This window comes from Amphiura filiformis, chromosome 1 (genome assembly GCF_039555335.1).
Source record: "Amphiura filiformis chromosome 1, Afil_fr2py, whole genome shotgun sequence".
NCBI classification, from domain to species: domain Eukaryota; kingdom Metazoa; phylum Echinodermata; class Ophiuroidea; order Amphilepidida; family Amphiuridae; genus Amphiura; species Amphiura filiformis.
In genome coordinates, this window is record NC_092628.1 from 69,377,207 (window position 1) to 69,399,088 (window position 21,882).

Consider the following 21,882-nt stretch of genomic DNA (forward strand, 5'->3'; position numbering starts at 1 on the left):
TTAACTCCATCCCTCGGGATCCCTAACAATCCTACTTTCGTTCATAAGACTGCATCAATCTTTTGGTATGACATGACATTGACATGACTAATAAGACATATCATATGTGGCACCATATGTGACACGATCAAGGGAAATGAGTCTGATGTCGCTAATATTGATTTTGAGATATTGGCAAAGAAAGTGTTAAAATTCTTTTGTTTCATATTGTTTTCAGCGATTGATATGATAAATTGATGTAACATCACAAAGAAAAGTCATGTCATCATGGGGTTTTCAGTTTCTGAAAGCTCTAAATGTCGTCTTTGGAAACATATGTGAAACACATTTTCGACCAGGGTCAACATAAACTCATTCCCCTTGGTCATGTCACATATGGTCCATGGAGACCAAAGGCGGCAACTCATAAATTGAGATAAAGGCAATGAAATATGAAAGAAAATAGATACCCCAAAAGTTCAGAACTTTAGAAATATGCTAGACATTTGGTGTTGTCAGTATATGTCTGTATAATGTAATAATTATAGTAACTCAATTTTGCCTCCTTTGGCCTCCATGGACTAAATCGTGTCCACAGAATTAGAGAAGGAGAACCGGGACTCAACTGCCATCTTGATACAGGCATTGAGCAAAAATTGGGGATATTCAGTTTCCCTCGGAATGCGCTCCAGGCATTCATTGTTATGCAAGTGCGATATGGATGATGGTTGCATTTGAGAGACGCACTTGATGCGACCTGCATGCAAGTCTCTGCGCACCGTTGGAAAGGACCTGAATTTTCTCTCCCCATAGCTGATGGAGTGATTGTACGTGGCGGTATAGGGAGTCCCGGCTCTCCTTCTCTAATTCTGTGATCATGTCACATATGTGATTATGAAAAATTCTACTTTTCTTGGACTACCCAATAATATATAAAGGGCACACAGCGATGTACTGTTAAAAAGGCACCAAAATGATAAGTTACAAAACTTGATGCAGTGTGCTTCTATTTCAGCTTCCATTTATATTATTCTGGATACACACGTCTAGGTTCCCTTCTCTCAACCAACAGCTCTGCTACTTTAACCTGCACATTGACGACTCTTCTGTACACAGGACCAACAGCTTTATGTGATTTTCAAACCATGCGACCCAGCCATACACATTACATTTTGCCGGACATGCTAAGCAGTGTGTGGGGGTGAGAGGAAATTAGTTTTGTTCTGTCACAATCGGACAAATAAATAATAGCAACTAACCCTGTTAGCAATTGAATATAATTGCAGGATTCCTGACCTTGTAGGTTCATTTTGGGATAGGCAAATTGAATTATTGCTTCAAGCAAAGGTCTTCACCATTTGACATTGTCATCACCATGTCAACAACTCAAGCATACTGTTGAATATTTATGCAGCCCATAATATGCACAAAAATTAACCCAAGTTCTGATATGGCGAATGTCCATGTATTCTGTCGGTCCAACATTCGAGCTACTTCTAGTCTAGAAGTGACGCTGCACAGACCGACAGAATATAGTACTGAATGTCTTACATAACTTTCATAACAAACATTAAAGGTGATCTACCAATACAAAATCAGTACCATGTTTTTCAATACACTTATCAACTGTTTCTATGACGATTTGTAGCCTCCGATCCATTGACATGAAATGATCTTCTGTCAGTACAGGAGATAAAAGGTCATAAGATAACGAATGTCTTAAAAGGTCACTGAGCAAGTACTCCTTTTGGGTTAGCAGCTTCAATCGTTCATATGTACTGTTTCTGATTCTGTGGGGAAATTGAAAACACAGGAAATTGAAATTATACATATGCTCTACATCTTTGGCTATAAGGATATGCATAATATGATGTGTTCAAGCAAAATGAGTCATTTGACGCTCAAAATTAAAATCTTATTATCAATTTCATTTTTTGTGGCTTTTCAGAGCTTTACTTCACTGAAATCTCCTCATAATTTGACTAACAGTTCCAGAGATATGCTCATTTTAGTCTTGCTCAGAACAATAAATTTTAAAGGAAGTTCACATGGCGTGTCCAGGATCTGTTTTTGCAGGGGCTCAGAAGGGGCTTTCAAAGTTATGCGGGGGCTTAATGGCTAAAATCGCCAAAAAAACCGGCTGATTTTACATGATTTTTAACAAAGTGCAGCGGGCTTCAGCCCCCAAAGGCCAACACCCCTTGGACACGCCTCTTTAGTTGAATACTATTATTAGCTGTATCTCAAAATCAATATTAGCGACAAACAACTCTTTTAGCTTGATCACAACACCTATATTTATTAGAACTATATTAATGTTTTCAACATATTAATATAACTACTAAATTGTTTAATTTTTATCTCAATAATTACTACTGCCCATCTATAGAGGGTGGCATCAGAGAGTAATTGACCCCTCGTGGGTTTCAATATTTTGGTGACCCACCCTACAGCAAAGTTATGTCTGTTGATACCGATGGTACCAATTGTCCAGTATTATTTGGGCATTGAAGTGACTTGTCAAATACACTAGTTCTTGTGGTGCATATCAACATAACTCTGACACCTTGGAGTGGTTTGGGTAGAGCCTACATTGCTTTTTTATGTCTGACCCTTCCAACCTCAAATATGTGTATGTGCACCAAGGCTGTTGGGTTTTATTGGGTTTAAGAGGTTTATTAGGTTTAAGAAAGACTTACTTGCAACACTGATAAACAGGGGCTAAGAAAGTCTTGTCATCTGCCTCTGGTTTAGGATTCCCAAATCCTTTTCCATTATCAATAAATGCAACAAAACTCTCCTTGCCAAATTGCCTGAGCTGGTCAAAATGATGCCTATCATAGTTTCCTACAAATAGTATACACACACATTTACTTGCATTAATGGGAGAAGATCTGTTGAACCAAATGCATTTGATGCCAGGAATATTATTTTCCTTTATTCTTTAGCAGTCCTTTCTTTTCATTTTCTTTTGGGCATATCTGTCAAGGTGATGTACGTTTTAACCTACACATGTTCTACATTATATATGTATGCAGAGAGAAGTGTCTTATGAATGATATGAGTACATCTTCTGGTGGTCCTTCTCTATTTGGTTCACTGGCTCAATTGATAGAGCAGATCTATAAGGTCAGAGGTTCACATCCTGGATAGCCAGTGAAATTGCATTACTGTTTACTATTCAAATTGTGTGATGAAGGGTTTCAATCTGTACTGTGCCCAAGAAGTATCCAGACACTTAAAACAAAAGCCACATCTTCAAGACATTTTAATCTAAATTGCAAAATAAAGTAGTTGAATGACAATTAATTTGATAGAACACAAAAGGCAACATGCAAGATGTTTGGGCTGCATCTCTTTGTGTTTTTACAGACTGTATCAAAATGATTGGTACCCACCAGTTTCATGTTTATTAAAAAAACTGCTCCTTTTATATATATGCATCACTGAATCCTCTTGAAATGACTTCTTGCAGTTTTATGATCTTTTATAACATGGATCTACAAAATATGTGGATTTTGAATCGAAATTTGATGTGACACCTGCATCTAGAATTCTTGGAAATTGATGGGTACCAATCTTTTTGATAAGTCTGTATAACATCCTAATTATCTTGATAGATTACATAATTTTTCCAACTTACTTATGAAGAAATCAAATATGCCTAGTTCTATCAAATCCAGCAAGTATCTTCCTACCAAAAACTTTTCATCCTGTAAAAGAAAAAGAATATACTATATTACATGATGAACAAGTTTCCTATTCAGTGCAAGTTTGATTTTTGAATGCATTGCATGCAACATGCAAAATATCATGCATTGCTGTGGAAAATTAAAGCCTTTGAAATCGAGAAACATTTATCTTTGCAACATACAAAAGCAATTGTTACTAACAATTCAAATGCAGCAAAGACAGCAGCATTTTCCTGATTTCAGCCATAAGACAAAAATTGTTCTCAAGCCACGGTGGAGTTTTCAGACATGCCAACTTTGAAATCCAGTTTCCTGTACTCAGATGATCAAAAAACCATATTTTGCACCCCAAAACCACATTTTTGTAAATTTGTACCTTTTCTCAGAGATGTCAACAAGTCATTTTTTGCAAGTCAAGTCCAAGTCACAAGTCCTTTTGTCCAAGTCCCAAGTAAGTCAAGTCATTTTGAAAAAGTTGTAAGTCAAGTCAAGTCACAAGTCATCAAATCACAAGTCAAGTCACAAGTAAGTCACAATTTGTCACAAGTCACTTGCAAGGGCATTTTTGAAAGCGAGGGAACACACTGACAGTAAAAAATGGCCGCGGGCATCGCGATGAAGGGGAGTGTATGAGGGGCCCTCAGAAGTAAGAAACTTAAAATGAATACCTAATTGAAGCGATTTGGTCGCCCAATTTGGCACATTAGTGATAATTCTTAAATGAAATTGTAGGCCCACTAATATTTATAAATTCTATGGTACATCCATAAATTTCAATTTACAGGAAAGTAACCTCAGACTTGGGTTGGTAACAAGTCATTTTTGTCAAGTCCAAGTCCAAGTCCAAGTCATTTTGTCGAAGTCACAAGTAAGTCAAGTCATTTTGCAAAAGTTGCAAGTCAAGTCACAAGTCACAAAAATAGTGACTTGAGTCAGACTCGAGTCCAAGTCACACGACTCAAGTCTACATCTCTGCCTTTTCTACATTAATTTGTACAAATCATTTGTTGTGCATCTTACGCTGTGAATGTCTTTCCTATTCCTCACAATAAAACTCCACTTCACAGCGTATTCATCCTTAAAACACTGTTATCATCCAGGTTTCTTCCCATCTTTGGATGCCATTATTTACGTTTTTGGTGTCGCACACAAACGAAAAGTCAAACACACACCACAAGTGCTTTGTTGCATTGAACCAGCATAGCGCTCACACCTACGATGCCAAAATACTTTTAAAAACACATGTGCTGATTGGTTGACAAGGCCAAATTGATGCATTGTTTACAAATATCAACAATCAAATGACAGCTACGTTACCATGCAATTCGACAGGTCAAACAATATCAATTCAGATCGGTAGTCTATTACTGCAGCCATTTATCATTTTTCGGGAGTTAACCGTACCACTGTATTTTTCATGATATACTTTACAAAATACGGTACTAGTTGGCATATCTGAGTTTTTGTAATTCACATGCTTGACCTTAATCAATTATATTCTTATATCCTTTTCCAATTTTTCTGTCAGTAGAATTATGGGTTTTTTTTCTCAGATTAAATTAACCGTTTTGTGAAAGTGGTGCTAATTCTTGTTTGCCCAAGCTCCAACTGATACATGCACCCACATTTGTTTATAAAAGCAATAAGTTTAGGTACCTACTATCTATCAATAAGAATTCCCAGAAGAGCCAGACTTTTCATGATTCTTTTACAACTTTTTGAAAAAGATTATGTTCCAAATGTGACGTTCACCAGAATTGACAAGATTTATTAATAAAGGGTTCACAAGTTCCAAGTTTAAAAATTAAAAAGTTGTTGACGAAATGCGAAATTTATTGCGTTATTGACAGCCTATTTTTTTTACACACCTAATCCATATTTACAATGTCACATATCATTGCGTTCTGTCACAATGACTAGGCAAAGATAGTTTTGAAAGCTGCACTATTCTGCAAGCTTTGTGAGAGTTAAATGAACCAAAGTGAAAACTGCATCTTTGCTTACATAATGAGCAATTGTGACCGAATGCAGCAATGTGTGACACTGTAACTTGGACCAGGTGTGGCAATCAAAATAGGCTACCAATAACTTTTATAATTTTTTTATTTCAAAAAACAATTTGATTTATTTTAACAAATCTTACGGGAACATTAACTTGTGAACCCTTTATAGTGGATGCACCACATTCCAATCATAAAACCCATTGAAAAGAAATTAGTGCAATATTCCAGATTCAAAGAGCCTTTATTATATAAAATACCTGTTCTTTTAACCCTAACAAGCCTGAGTACTACAAAACACTACAAAAAACTTCACAACGCGTGCGTGGGTGCATCCCACGGGATGTGGTGATGCAATGAATGGGCATGAATTCACTAGCCCGGGCAGCGTAAGACCCATGGCTAGGTGTCAGCGGCCTACTGCTTGGCATGCGAGGGGTCTCTGGTTCGAATCCCACCCAGAGCCAACAATTTCTTTGTTCATTTTCTCTCTTTATTTCTCCCTTCTTTCCCTTCCAGTTGCCAAAAAGTCCTTCAGGGGTTAGGGTTAATACAAAAAAACCATTACCCTAAATATTAAATTAAATAATGTGATGACCCATTACCTTTCCAGATGATAGAGAATTACCAAAACATGCAAAGCACCACTGCTTATTAGAAATGTTAATTTAGGAAGCTACTAGAACTATAACAACTTACTTTTAAAAGGTTGCGACACACATTTTTGGCTTTCCATCTGTTGTACAAAGGAGGAAAAATGCAGTGCTATAGGAGTAACTAAAGAATCAACTAATTATGAAACGCTGTATTTAATACAGTGAAGTAACAGTTATCATGCAGAGTGATATAATGATATTTCATGCAATGAAAGTTTATAGGTAGAATCAACTAATTATTCATGATATTTCATGCAATAAAAGTTTACACAAAGAATCAACTAATTCTTCATAAGATTTCATGCAATGAAAGTTTACACAAAGAATCAACTAATTATTCATGAGATTTCATGCAATGAAAGTTTACACATAGAATCAACTAATTATTCACGAGATTTCATGCAATGAAAGTTTACACAAAGAATCAACTAATTATTCATGATATTTCATGCAATGAAAGTTTACACATAGAATCAACTAATTATTCATAAGATTTCATGCAATGAAAATTTTACACATAGAATCAACTAATTATTCACGAGATTTCATGCAATGAAAATTTTACACATAGAATCAACTAATTATTCACGATTTCATGCAATGAAAATTTTACACATAGAATCAACTAATTATTCACGAGATTTCATGCAATGAAAATTTTACACATAGAATCAACTAATTATTCATGATATTTCATGCAATGAAAGTTTACACATAGAATCCACTAATTCTTCATAAGATTTCATGCAATGAAAGTTTACAGAGAGAATCAACTAATTATTCATGAGATTTCATGCAATGAAAGTTTACACATAGAATCAACTTATTATTCATGGCATTCCATGCAATAAAAGTTTACAGAATGAATCAACTAATATTATGTATCATCCTTGTCAAGCAGCAACATCACGGAAGTGATGCATTCCAACAAGTCATTATGGTTGACAACCATTTTCCTTAAAATGTCAGGATACTACCATATATCTCAGCTTTAATCTGTATACTTTTGACTCATATTTAAGCTAACACAGCAGCCTCTTACATTTTGCTTTCCTTAATGCCTTGGCTCCACGGATACTCCTTCTCAAACACCGGTATGGAACCATCTTTGTACATCGGAAGATACTGACACAATGACACCTCCATCATCTCACGTTTGCCACATATAGGATGCTCATCATTACAAAACCATGGAGCACATTTACCAATAAAACATAGATTACCATCTACAAGCAAAGAAAAGAGAAAATTATATAACTACATACAAATGTTTAGCTAGAATCTAAAAAGTCTGTCCACAGACCCAATGAACATTCTGACCTGGGATTTAAACACGGTGTCATCACTTTACATCCATTATGTGTACACATGATTGTTCCCAATTTCGTGAAAAAGGGGGTTATTTTTAAACTATGTTCGTGAACATAAAATGTTTGTGAAAAAGTAAGGTTGTTTGCATGAGAATGCTGAAATCCCTAGAAATATACCCATTTCTCACTCAATTTACTACTGGATTTCAATTTTGTGGAACTTTTTTGGCTTCCTAATATTCACCAACTCACTCGGTTTGTTTCCAGGGTTTGTTTACACAGATGGCTTACCCAGTTCGGCCGCTGATTCCATGAGACCTTTTTAGTCGGCTTAATTAATGAGGCACAGTGTCATCGCCCCGATATCTCCATGGTAGAAATCGCCATAGTAGGTTGAATCCACAGCCACGAAAGGTCATTTTATTCCGACCTTATGAGACGCATATAATTAGCCAAGTGACCTGACTAAGGCTACTGACACTAGCCGGGGTAATTGATTTCTCGCTGTGTGAGTAAGCTTGTATACGACATTGTGGTCAATGGTCATACTGCCTACCCTGCGCGCTGTAGTCCATACAGGACCAACGCAATATAAAATTAGCGATTTTGGTCAGATTTTCAGTTCAAGACTGACGGCCGTTTCTCAAAGCGCAAACTAACGACTATCATATCTGTTCAACACGTATTTTCAAGTGTATGAGACCAGATCTGGTTTCTTGAGACGAAATCATTTACGGGAGATATTCATCATTTTCTAACCCGGTATCCGAAGATTTTCGTCTGATATCAAAATCGTGCATAGCAATTCACGTGTATCGATCCTGTGTATTCATTTTAGTGTCTCTGCTGCACCAAATAATTATTAGCCAGGCGATGTCGGTGTGTGAGGCGCCTGGCCTATAGATATTAAAAGGACAACAGAGTTCTCCATGGAAAATAAAATGAATCAGAACAGGTGTTTTTTGTGTGCGATATTGAAATGTTAAAAAAGGGGTGCTTTTGTAAAAGTGTACTTGAAATGCAAATAATAGGGGTATTTTTAAGGCTATTTTTTGTGTAAAATAGGAGTAACAAATGCTGAAAATGTTCTTGAAACCATGCAAAATAGGGGGTATTTTTGACTTTGGGAACAATCATATGTTACATCTTTGAATAGGAAGTGATGACACCTGGGATTTAAGATGCCTGTGAGTGGGCCAGCAAATTACAACCAAAAAGAATCGCATCAAATTTCATTCCATTATTAATTTCATTACTTTTGAATAATTGTGCAATCATGCAAATGAGGACAATTTTTGTTGAAGTTTTGTGGTGTTAATGTAGAACAGCTGCTTTTGCTTTGTTTTGTTTTTGTCGCCTAAATCAGAATCAATATTAATATCAAGCACTCGTTCAGCGTGGACATTTTGAGTAGTAGAAACTAACATAATATTAAATGTTGTAACATAACAAGTCATTTTGTCATAGAGAGTACAAGCGGACTGGGGACATCCCTCTAAAATCCTTATAGAAAAAATAAAGGAATAATTGCCCTGTGTATCTTCCTTTTAAGCCCGAAAAACACTGTTTTGGGCCAAAATATGGTAATAGGGTAATAAGATTATGCCCTTTGCATGCACTGCCACACCAAATACTATTCACTTTCATTTTGGCCTAAAATATTCTAGAATTGAAAAAAATTCAAAAATTACTTGCCCTCTGTAAATTTTCATGATTTCCTCTGCCACTGCATTTTGGACATAGAAAGTATTATGAATAATATTCATTGAATATCATCTTCATCTATGAAACCAAGCAATTTGTTACTCGATACTAGCTATATCATGCACTAATCCTTCACTTCATCTGTTAATCTGAGATGCCTTTGATATTTCATACAGCATCATGTGTAATGCAATATTTACCAAGGAGCAATCATGATGGTCCAATGTTTGAAAAATAATTAGCCAGTAGCCTAATTGCATAAACCCATGACTCAACTTGTATATGAATTGAGAACAATCCTAACATGATAAATAAGTACAAGGAAGGAGAGGAACTGATTTTTTTCAAGCTAAACCAAAGAGAGACCCAGAGATGTAACCAGGGCCAGATTTACCCAGGCCCAGGGCCCCCAAAACATGCAAAATTGACCTGTGCATCTTCCTTTTACCCCAAAAAAAAAAAAACACCACAACAACAACAACTGAACACCATGTTTTGGGCCCAATATTGCAAGTTTCACCTTCATCTTGGGCTAAATTGGTATGGAATTGAATTTTATTTGTGTGCTTCGCATTCAATGTCCTCAGAACAAACTATGAGTGTGCCCCTCTATATTTTAATGCATACGCCACCACTGTCAGTCAAGTGCCACCCAAAAAGTAAATCCAGGCCTTGAATGTAATAGTTGTTTGTCCATTTCTGGGAAATTCCTTTTTTGAGGAATCAAGTGGCAAACATCCTCCATGGGATGTAGGGCCCAATTTTGAGAAAAAAAGACATTGCTGTGGCCAAAATAAACTATTTTCAAGCAATCAAAATTGTGGAATTCTATAATGGGAAAGCAAAAACTTGACAATTGACAACCCAATTTTACATTTTCAAGCTTTCAATTGCCAAATTCCCTCCCTGAAAAGTGTCTCAATTTCATGAACATCTTCAGTGACAAACTGTAGCTATGCGCATTACCTTTATTTGTAAAAAATGTTTTGAGTAGTTCTTCATCCTTTGTTTTCTCCAAGATCTCTCTTGTCATGTTAATAACTCTGCCAGCACATGGAGGAACCCTACGAAGGTTTAATACCCTGTAAAGAAGCACATATCATTTAATAGTGAAATTTAATAAGTTATTCTGTCGGTCCGTGCCACGTCACTTCCGGCTGATGATGTGACTCACGGTCGAGTGAAAACAAGTCCCTGATTCGATTTTTGTTGATGATTTCTGTCATTGGTGTTATGTAAATTTTGATCGCAAATAGTCAGTGGAATCAAACAACCGTTTCTAAGTCTTCAGAGTGGAAGAAACTTACTTGATTTACCATTTATATACTGACAAACTTTAATTAAATTCCATGGTCGAGTGTCGTTTTTTTCCGAAATTGAATACCACTCCAGCAACATCGCTATGTAGCCTCCTTCACAGCCGGTTTCTGTTGTTCATAACAAACCATGAGCCACATGCAGTTTGGGCCCGAGACTAGAGATAGCCCGGATGTTGGACCGACAGAATATGTACATCTCTTGCAAACAAGCCCACCTGTATGTAGAGGCACCTTCTAAAAAAAAAAAACCCTTTCAGATTAAGAATGTCCAAGAAGGTCTGAATTAAAGAAAAAACACTTTTTAATGTTAAACTGTTCAAAATAGTACCAAAGTCCATCCATCATGATTTTTATGGGGGTGAAGTCTACTTTTTACATGCCAGCCATAGTGAGCTATTCACCCCCGAAAAAAAAATCATCCTGTATGTGAGCCTGCTTGCACACATTCATATCTGACACAATGAAGAGAGATGATACTAAAATCTAATGTTGCTAATATTGAATTTGTAGGCTTACAACATACCTACCTGTCTAAATGGAATGAAGCTATTTCAGCATTATGTCTCTCTTGGTCCAACCAAAAAGGTTCTGTTACTTCATAAATAAAGTCTCTGGATTTCCTGCAACAAATAATTATATTGACAAACTTGTATGAATTATATTGGCACTGCTTTTTGGTGCACACTATTTAGTGGTGTAGTAAGTCAATTGATTGATGGATTGGTTTCAAGATTGATTGATTAATTTTCTCACCTAGGGTGTCATGTTGGGTCAAGGGGTGTCATGGTGGGTCAAGGGGTGTCATGGTGGGTCATGTGATGTCAGGGTAGCCCTACTAGTATAGGGCCTTTTGACTGTGGTTAGTGGGTTTTAGCGGTTCTCGGATATAGTGTGTTTAAAAGGCCCTATATAGTAGGGCTATGTCAGGGTGGGCCAATGGGGTATCATGGTAGGTGAATGGGTGTCATGGTGGGATATAAGACATCAGGGTAGATCAAGGGGTGCCATGGTGGGTCATGGGGTGTCATTGTGGGTCAAGTGGTATCATGGTTCATTAAGGAATGTCATGGTGGGTCATGTGGTGTCTTGGTGAGTCTCCGTTTCTCAAAGTATATCAGCCAAAAATACAGCTTCCACAAAAAAACGGAAGAAAACAGCAGCATTGACGAAGCTGAAGCCCCATTCAAATACATGTAGCTAATTTATATACTGACAGTATATAAATTACAGATGCCATGTAAATGCTTTATTTTGTCTTAAATACAGGACTTTCGGGTAAACCACTAGCAGGCTATATTAACATATCTATGACAATGATCTGTACCAAATCTGAATTTTGATGATTCTTACGATCGTCCGGTTGAGCAAATCACTGAATGGGCCTTTAATTGGTAAATGTTACATGTGTCAGATGATTTTGTTTAATTTTGATTACAACTAGACAAAAAATAAAACATATTAAACTACCAAATTATGGCTACTCTGCATTATACATATTTATTCTATTTATTCTATTTTTTTTAAAAACCTCAGAATAATTCAGAAAACCCTTTTAGCAGACTACCTTGCATTGCACCAATGACCATAACATTTCAAAGCTGTTTCCTATAAAGTACTTAATAGTGTCTCCTCTACTTCCAATATAACAGAAAAACAAATAACTTATTTTCCAGTTTCAATATGTAGGAAATTAATAATAGGTAACAACAAGAAGTTCCCTTCAACAGTGGCATGTGCAAAGGGGAGTGGGTATACCCCACACTTTTATCAATCAAGGAAAATAAGAAACTGCAGCCTTTCATTTGAAGCTGGTAAAATCTGGTAAAATAGGCGTAATTTACAAAATAAGACCATAGATAAAACATTAATACTAAAGTACAAAGTTGACTATTTTTACTTTTCAAAATAGCTCAATTTGAAGAGGTTTCAGGAGGCACTTCCCCCTGTACCCCGTACAGGAGCTCTGCCCCTGCACCACACCATGGACCTGACCGTCTAGACCACACCAGTATTAGGCTTTGCCATGCAGGGGCGTAGCTAGTGGGCAATGGACTGAGGCATATGCCTGGTGGCATGTTGGAGTGGGCATTGAATTGACCAATTTATATGGCTATATATCAATCGATTCAGCTCCGCTCCAAACCGTGAAAGTCAAAATTTCCATGTGGGTGCATTTCAAGAAAAATAGACAATATGAGACTATTTAAGGCCAAATTTACCTTCAATAGGACCAAATTAGTAATATTTTTGGTCTATTTTGAAAGGTAAAAATAAAATCCTGCGCACGCTGCACCAGTGCCCTTTAATCTACATTTTTGTATGTAAAAGGACCGACCTTTCAGTTTATACTATATAGGCAAAATAATCTATTCTTGATCATGAGATGATGTACCTTCCACACACTGTTGCTTCAGCGTACTTTTCGTGGAATAACATAATCGCGCGACCTACATGACAGAATCTCAGCATTGCCTAGCCACAACCATTTTGAAGACTGTGATATTGGTCAATTCTCAAAAGCTGTGCTTACTCCGTAATTGTGTGGTCTTTACATAGTATGCTGAACACAAATATCTGTGCATACCCTAGTTGGCTCTCATGATCGAGAATTAAATATTTTCCCTATAGTTGGAAATGACCTTCATTCCCTCAGATCTATTTTCAATTATTCTGTCTCATATTGTACATCCCTGCATAACATAGTTCATTATACTATCAAAATCAAATAAAATAATTTAAAAAAATTATTAATAAAATACAGGAATATCCAGTTATTAAATTGTGACTCTCTTCCATTAACATCATGAGAATCTACCTAGAAAGCCATGTTCTAAATTGGTAGGTAAAATAAAAGCCTGCTAATTTACCAGGTAATTTTAGGTAAAATTATGATGTAATATTTGGCTTTACCATAGAAACCTCTGGTGGGCTTTACCAACCCCCTGCCCTAAATGTTTGATGGTCAACCACTGGGTAAGGTGGAGGATTAAAATTGTCATCACTAAAATGTGCAGAAAGGAGACACCCTTCAAATTTCATCACTTTACTATAATTCACTCATTATTGACACAATTTAGCTCTACATGTGTACAATCCAACCATTGCAACAGGTGGCCCAAATCACTTTTTCTATATACATAAATTCACTCACTTGTAAGCATAAACAATAAAAATCAATACAGAACTGAACAAATTATCCATAATTATCAAAATAATAAAAACTGAATCACATTTAATTCTTTGTTGCTGCATGCACCAGCTGTTTGAAATGATCAATATTTTAAATGATCGCATTACTCGTGATTTTCAAAAACATGTAGCATCACATTTTCTTTTAAGGTGGCCATATTGGCTAATGCAAAAATTTAGATTTTCTTTTAATTTAAGTATGTTAAAGCTCTTGCCTTGTAGATTATAAAACTGAAAATTTTGTTTCAATCGGACATTTGGTTCTCGAGATATGGCCTGTCAAAAGGGCGCGAAACCAACAAATTGGCAACAACTTTCTTTTTATTTTCTATATTTTTGACAAGTCCAGTTGCCAAGTAATTTTCTAATTATATATGCATGAATTATGCAAAGTAAAGCTTTCAGATACAATTAAAAGAGCTATGGTACTGAGGCATGGTACATGGGTAGTACACACAGGTGCTACAAAATTACAGTTGCGTTTGGCAAATTTCAATTTGCATAATTAATTAGGGCCACTAATTAGAAAAGTTGATTAGGGCCCTAATTAATTATGCAAATGGAAATTTGCCAAACACAACTGTAGGTTTGTTGCATTTCATGTGTACTACCCATGTACCAAGTTTCAGTACCATACCTCTTCTAATTGTATCTGAAAATTTAACTTTGCATAATTCATGCATTTATAATTAGGAAATTACCTGGCAACACTGCATGCCAAAAATAAAGAAAATAGCTGTTGCCAATTTGTTGGTTTCCCGCCATTTTGACAGGCCATATCTCGAAAACTGAATGTCCGATTAAAATAACATTTTCAGTTTTGTAATCAGGAGAGCATGGACTTTCACATAGTTAAATTAGAAAAAATCTATATCCAATAGTGCGTCCTTAACATGATCATTTCAAACAACTGTTGTGTATTATTCACATGTTATAATGATGCAATTGAAATAGGGCCAAAACTGAAGTTTGTTCAGCATATTATAGGCAAAAATTACTTAGTATTCAGCTTTTGTTACTGCGCGCAGGGTTATAGCTAGCCCAAGTTGAGTGCCGGCTAATTTTACTATCCAATTCAGGGGTATGAAAGGCCTCAGATCAAAAAAGCTGAGAATTACTAAAAAAAGCTGAAAAACAGCGTCAAAGCAGGGTAAAAACGTCAAATATGGGCTGAAAATAAAAGAAAACGTGTAAATGTTATGTTAGCAATACAAAAAGCTGAAATCAGCTTAAAAGCTGAAATTTCACACCCCTGCCAATTAGAGGACTGGCTCGGGGCACAATCTTTTTAGCGAACACAAGGGATCGGGGAATAGGCTAGGGGGTATACCCCCAAAATTTTTTTTTGGTATTTTACTCTTTTTATGATGAATAAAACATTTGTGGGGAAAAAAAAAAATTTTAATTTAATTTTTTAATTTTTTCTTTTTTAGTGCCGGTGACGGTTACCTCCCGACCGGCGACGACCGGCGTGGCTATAACCCTGACTGCGCGCGTCAAAAATAGAGTCGCAACTCACACTCGCATAAATTCACATAAGCGTGCACCAGTCACACATTATGCAATGCACAATTAGCATAAGCACTGCGCCAAATAGCACTACTTTCGGGCTCTGTTGCTTTTAGTATACTATCCAGAGAGGTTGCACGCTACACGCTTGGTTGATCGGTTGCTCGCGCTACGCGCTCGCTTAGTCCATGAGGGCCACAAACTTTGGCTATGCACCAAACTGCTTATAAGACGAACAAACTTTACCCTCCCCACAAAAACAGAAAAAAGACATAAAATCACTACCTCATAGGTTTAACAATAGCTCTGCTGCCATCAGCTAGGGTGAAGTATAGTTTCACTTGGCTTCCACCACGGAACATGGTAGTGTTAGCAATTTCTGCAGTACCTAGTGAATCTAATAAAGCTCCCATGTAAGGGGCATCTTCTGTGTACATGTAATCTTTGGTTATTTCACGGGTGAATATCTCCCATGGCTTATAGACCCTGTAACAAGAACATAAAGAGTATAAATGTTTAATAGACAGAAACAAATGTGTAACACTAAAAAAACCAAGACGATCCGCAGATCACATGTGTTATGTTATTCATGAAGAACCTACAGTTGTTATAATACATTCATTTGGAGTAACCTATATTTTTGTTCAGGTTTACATTTTCAATTGAGCAGCTCATTGACTCAATTACGCCACATCGATGGTGTGTTGATGGTGTGGAGCTAGAGGTTAATAACTGCGCGTCGGTTATTTGGTTTTGGAACCGAGGACGCCCCTCAGGATATTCCGAGGTCCAAAGCAAAATGTTGGGTTTTTCACAATGCCCGACATATTACCAATGCAAAGTTATTAACCTCATTCATAACCGTTACTTTCATCTCTTCACTTAACAAAATAACACAAAAATTTTGCTCAAAAGTTTGTAAAATAGATGATTTTTACATCTTCCCTTTCCAAAAATCGATCAGGCTAAAACAGGACGACCAATAACAAAAGTGCGTATAACAATCTGTGCAAATATGGTAGCGCGCAATCCAAATATGGCAGTCAGCATGCGCGCAGTTTGTTCAATGCATAATACTTTTCAAACAATTACGCGTTTTTAGGTCAATTGTGAGATATTAATGACCTTGATTTGCGTTCGCGAAAAAATCGCGTTGTTACAAATAACAAAATATGATTGGATCACACGCATCATGCATATCTATCATAACAATGACACAAAATGACCCCTAGATGAAATCGCATCAAAATATCAACATTGAGAGCAGCACCATTTTGCATTTTGAGCAATTTTGGAAGATGACCTCACATGACCTGTGACCCCTATATGACATTTTACCTCATATTCCTGAGTACCTCTGAAGAACCCTCACCTAGGGATCACTCTACTGAAGTTGCATTAAAAATATATTGGATTATGCTGATAAAGGAGTATTTTATTAGCAATATTATGAAATGATCTGAGGATTACATTTGACCGTAACCTAGTACAACATAGCTTATATTTTAATACGGCAGTACGGCACTACCCGTGGACACACTAGTTAAGTTACATGGACGGAGCCCTCAAACCTTAGAACTTGATCTCATTTTTAGCAAGGTGAAGGTTACAGATCAATACTCTGAAGAGTCATTAGTCTGAAAAATCCAACTTATTTAGTTATAAACCCTAATCCTTACCCAAATGCTCACACTAAACTTCACCTTAACCCTAACCTAAACCCTAATCCTTACCCAAATGCTCACATTTAACTTCACCTTAACCCTAACCTAAACCCTAATCCTTACCCAAATGCTCACACTAAACTTCACCTTAACCCTAACCTAAACCCTAATCCTTACCCAAATGCTCACATTTAACTTCACCTTAACCCTAACCTAAACCCTAATCCTTACCCAAATGCTCACACTAAACTTCACCTTAACCCTAACCTAAACCCTAATCCTTACCCAAATGCTCACACTAAACTTCACCTTAACCCTAACCTAAACCCTAATCCTTACCCAAATGCTCACACTAAACTTCACCTTAACCCTAACTTAAACCCTAATCCTTACCCAAATGCTCACATTAACTTCACCGTAACCCTAACCTAAACCCTAATCCTTACCCAAATGCTCACACTTAACTTCACCTCTTTTAAACTCTAACCTAAACCTTGATCCTATACCTAACCCTAAACCTTATCCTTAACATAACATTTGAACTCTAACCCTAACCTAAACATATCCCTGGCCTATCCCTATAACCCCAATGCTATCCTACCCCTAACCCTAATCTTAAACTAAAATGCTCTATTTTTTGTAATTTTAAGATATTTAGTTTGTTTTTTGGTGGCACTTACATCTCCCATAGGTACATGGTTTAAATATGAAATATCATGTGTGTTTGAATATTTCTTATTGCATAACAAGTTTTGCACCCTATTTTATAACCCCTATTATAAATGAAGTTCCAAACTTGCTAGACAGGTTTTTATTGAAGAGCTTGAAGCGGTTGACAACCCAATTCACAAAAAATTCTAAAACATAAAATCTCAATTTGATGGACAAGTCCCTGTAAACCTGTATTTGATTGTCTCATACAGAATAAATTAATACTAGTTTTGTTACCTACTGAGCTGAATGTTGCCAAATGTTTGAACCAGGCCAATGTTATTAAAGGTCCGTAACCCGATCGACAGCATCATCCCCGATTTTTTTCATTGTTGATGAGGTTTTGGTATCACATAATAGATACTATTTTTCTCATTACTATCCTGAAATTTGACGCTCCAAGTCGATGTATTTCGGAGAAATCATGAATCACAGCGGTTTTACAGGTTACCAGTTTGTAAACAATAAAAATTTCTTGGATCATGGGAAGAGAAAAAGCGAACTACGCTAAGTGTAGTCTCGCGGCCAGACTGTATGTGGCTATCACGAGGATCGACGAGGGTCAAACCGACGCAAACTGGCTGTGTAGGAGACTACGCTAAGTGCTGAGGAGACGGTCCGCCGTATATAATTAAAACAATTCCTTGATTATTTCAGTTGGTGAAATAGCTCAATTGGTTAGCGCTACCGTTCTTTTACCCGAGAGGTACCGGTTCAAAACCCGGTATCGGAAGGTTTTTTTCCTCTCCATTTTTAACCCAAACTTTTTATATTCATTTGAAATGTACATATTGCAAGGGAAATATATTTTGTTTCCTTTTTTTCTGAAACGGTACGAAAAAAACAAAAAAACAAAAAAAACCAAATACTTTCCGTTCAATACGGGCCGGGCATTGCAGCATGTCAGCATTCGTCATACGAACGGGAATTGTTGTTGTTGCATGCCTACCCAGAATGCAATTCACGTATACAAGGTATTGGATTGCAAATTTGGCTGTTTATTCACATTTACGCTGAAAATGCTCTCGTTTTTTCACAAAGCAGCATAAAGTGGGAGATATTTGATATTATTATGTAATTTTAAAGACAATCCATATCCAAAACCAATAGGGTTACCCCCTTTAAGGGTGGTCTTAACCCTGGAATTATGGAAACTTTCAGGCCTCATAACTACTAAATTATTGGTCTAAGGTATATAAAAGTATGCATAATTAGAATGGCAAAGACTTGATAAATTCATCTGAGGTCAAATTTCGGCCAAAATGTTAATTTTTGGAAAAAAATCCAAAAAACAAGTTTTTTTATTAAATTAAATTTTTTTATTAATTTTTAAAAACTAGATCAAAATATCTAGGATCCATTTTTTTTTTCTTTTCTTTTAATTTTGACCAACTTCAAATTATATTTGAAATTTGGGCGAAAATCTGGCTTTTTAATGATTTTTTTGAAAATTTAGCATCTTTTTTTACCATTTTTGGTGCAAATTTGACCACTTTGTGCGGTAGATGATTGGTTACCTTTTTCATATATACAAATCAATTTAACAATTTGTATTCACCATGTGTAATCCAATAACCATATCAACAGGATCACACTTTCAAGTCATGAACCACGATCAAAATGATCACATGATCTCCACACTACCGCATGTACCCTGCTATCAGTGCTTGATCCAGTTAACTGAGTTATGTAACCACTTCACTGGTTAAGAGTGTAGACTGTAGAGACAAATACAGCTTATACAGTTTACCTTCTGATTAGAACTAGCCCTGTTCACAAACCCGGATTCCCTCGAATAGTGTGAGTGAAGTGAGCAGGGAGCGGAGCGAGCAATGTTGGGATATCTTAGATCATTGTATCGGAGACACAGCCCAGAACCTGTGCTACTTCTGATTTGAACCTTAACATACTGTAAAGCATCCAAATTTTCATGTATGTGGTTGATTATTCTTATAGGATTAAAAGGAAATGAACAAATTCACAAAAATTTCATATCACATAAACATGAATTCTCTAACAAACGTGAAATTTAATGCCGCAAAAATGTCACGCTTAAAGGTAACCATGTCACGAATACATGTAGACAAGTGCAATCTATTTCTACTGATTCTGTGTCTGTTGCCATAGATAAAGGTAATCTGAAGGCAACCATTTCAAAGCATTTCCATTTCATACTATTAATAGACATATTGTAGGAGTGACCCTAAGGGACAAAATGAGGAAGGCCATGCATTCAAGCATAGAAAGTAAAGAGAACTAGACATTGTGTCTATGATTAAAGTTGAATTTAGAACTAATGGCCTCATTCAACTGCAAAAAGTAGACAAGTTTACTTTACAACTGCAAAAAGTCAATGTGGGTATGTGTAAATGAATCTGCTGTGTTGTACCGACCAGAGAAAGTTGACCTCCAAAATAGACAACAATTTGTGATATCCATCGACCTTTAGACTTTTTCTGGACGTTTCTTTATTTTTTGTGAAAAGCTGACCATCTTTTATACGTAATTTGACTTACATGTAGGTTAGTATTACCAAGTTTCAACATTATAGGATAAATTTGCATGAATAAATCAAGATTGTCAAGTAAAGATTAACAGCAGGTAAAACTTCTGGCTTTCACAATTCATAAAAAAAATTGAAAAATTGAAAAAAAAAAATCTAATCAGGTTGAGAACCTCTGGCCCTGATATCACAAAGGTATCTCCGGGGGTATCTCTAACCATATGTATCTTCAGATATATATGACAAAAGTAGTAACTATACAGATGCATATCAGCTACTTTTAAAATTAGCATAATGTTGCATTGAAAATCTAATCAGGTTGAGAACCTCTGGCCCTGTTACCCCCTACAAAGTTACGTCACTGTACCCTATACAGATCTCCAGATATTGGGGAGGGAAAAACCTAATTATACACATAACATTAATGCAAATCAGAGCTACTTAACTAGATAGTATATTCTGTGTTGAAAATTTAATCAGGTTGAGAACCTCTGGCCCTGCTACATGTACTAAACTTGCATCACATGAAATGAAATACAAATTATTTCAATTTCAAAATTTGGGCTCCCTCAAATCTGGCTGGCATGTGTAGGGGGGGGGGGGGTAGATTTTTTATTTAGGCAAGTCCAAACCGGGGTCCAAAAAGGGTAGTCTTTGTCAAAGAATACGATCGCGGGGGAGGAAACGAGCGGCTATGCCCTAACAGCGAGTCCCGAAGTGGGGAGTACTGTTAGTGTGTGGTACACCGTATCTATCCTTATGGATAATATAGCTAGTTACATGGTCTGTAACACAGACTAATAAGGGGTGGGGGCAGAAAATTTTCAGGCATGCAGAAAAGTGTGAGCAAGCAATTTCTGGCAGACCATTTTGTGACTTCCTCCTCCCCAGTACAAACAATTATTGCACAGTCCTTTATGTTTGTGTGTGAAATTGGCATGTCAGTGAAGTTCATTTCAACTTTGAGCTGACTTATCATACAGGCACCAAATTGATCATAATTTCCACATTTTAAAATGATTCATTTCCCCCACGGCGGCATAATAAAGATGGAAAGTGTAGCCTTACTAGACTTGGCACTATGGTCTTATAATAATGCACCCATGCTATCAAAATTACAAATGTTGTACTTGTGTTATTATCAGGCCTTGTCTTTTGAGGTGAGTGAGAGTGATCACTCGCCATCACTCACCTAAAATGAAGCTGAGGAGAGCTTTTTATCACTCACCTGCATTTGGTGTACCGGTAATAATAATACAAGTGATTAAAATCACTCGCCTACAGCTCACCTGACAAGTTTTGAGGAGAGAGATTTGTCACTCGCCAGCAATTTTCAAAAGACAAGGCCTGTATTATATTATCTATCTTTCCACATAAGACCATTATTTGAGAGAACAAAAAAGTAAGGAAGTCAAATTACTATTTCACAGTGTCGGCATCACGGGGGGGGCAGTCAGAACTCTTTCCCCTCTGTTGCCCCCATTAAAAACCCAAATTCTGACAATTTCCACCTTTTGCTGCAATTTTGCACAAAATTTGTTGATTTTGCTCCCCCTGAAATTCACTTTTCAAATCCCCCCCCCAAAAAAAGATTCAACCTGGTGCCGCCACTGCTATTTTATTAGGTCCCCGCTAGTTGAGTAAAT

At 36.6% G+C, this 21,882-nt stretch overlaps 1 protein-coding gene across 1 annotated transcript in view; it reads right to left on the bottom strand.

The window, feature by feature from the left end:
* Nucleotides 1-1,516: 1,516 nt before the first annotated feature.
* The window catches only part of LOC140166819 (extracellular serine/threonine protein kinase FAM20C-like), a 37,816-nt gene continuing 17,450 nt past the window's right edge, over nt 1,517-21,882 (bottom strand). Inside the window, exons 2-9 of the mRNA XM_072190310.1 lie at nt 15,644-15,844; nt 11,188-11,280; nt 10,308-10,423; nt 7,370-7,553; nt 6,371-6,407; nt 3,623-3,692; nt 2,679-2,826; nt 1,517-1,769 (exon numbers count right to left, since the gene is read on the bottom strand). Of these exons, the coding sequence (XP_072046411.1) occupies nt 1,550-1,769; nt 2,679-2,826; nt 3,623-3,692; nt 6,371-6,407; nt 7,370-7,553; nt 10,308-10,423; nt 11,188-11,280; nt 15,644-15,844 (1,069 nt within the window). The 3' untranslated portion in view covers nt 1,517-1,549. The remainder of the gene's footprint in view (nt 1,770-2,678; nt 2,827-3,622; nt 3,693-6,370; nt 6,408-7,369; nt 7,554-10,307; nt 10,424-11,187; nt 11,281-15,643; nt 15,845-21,882) is intronic.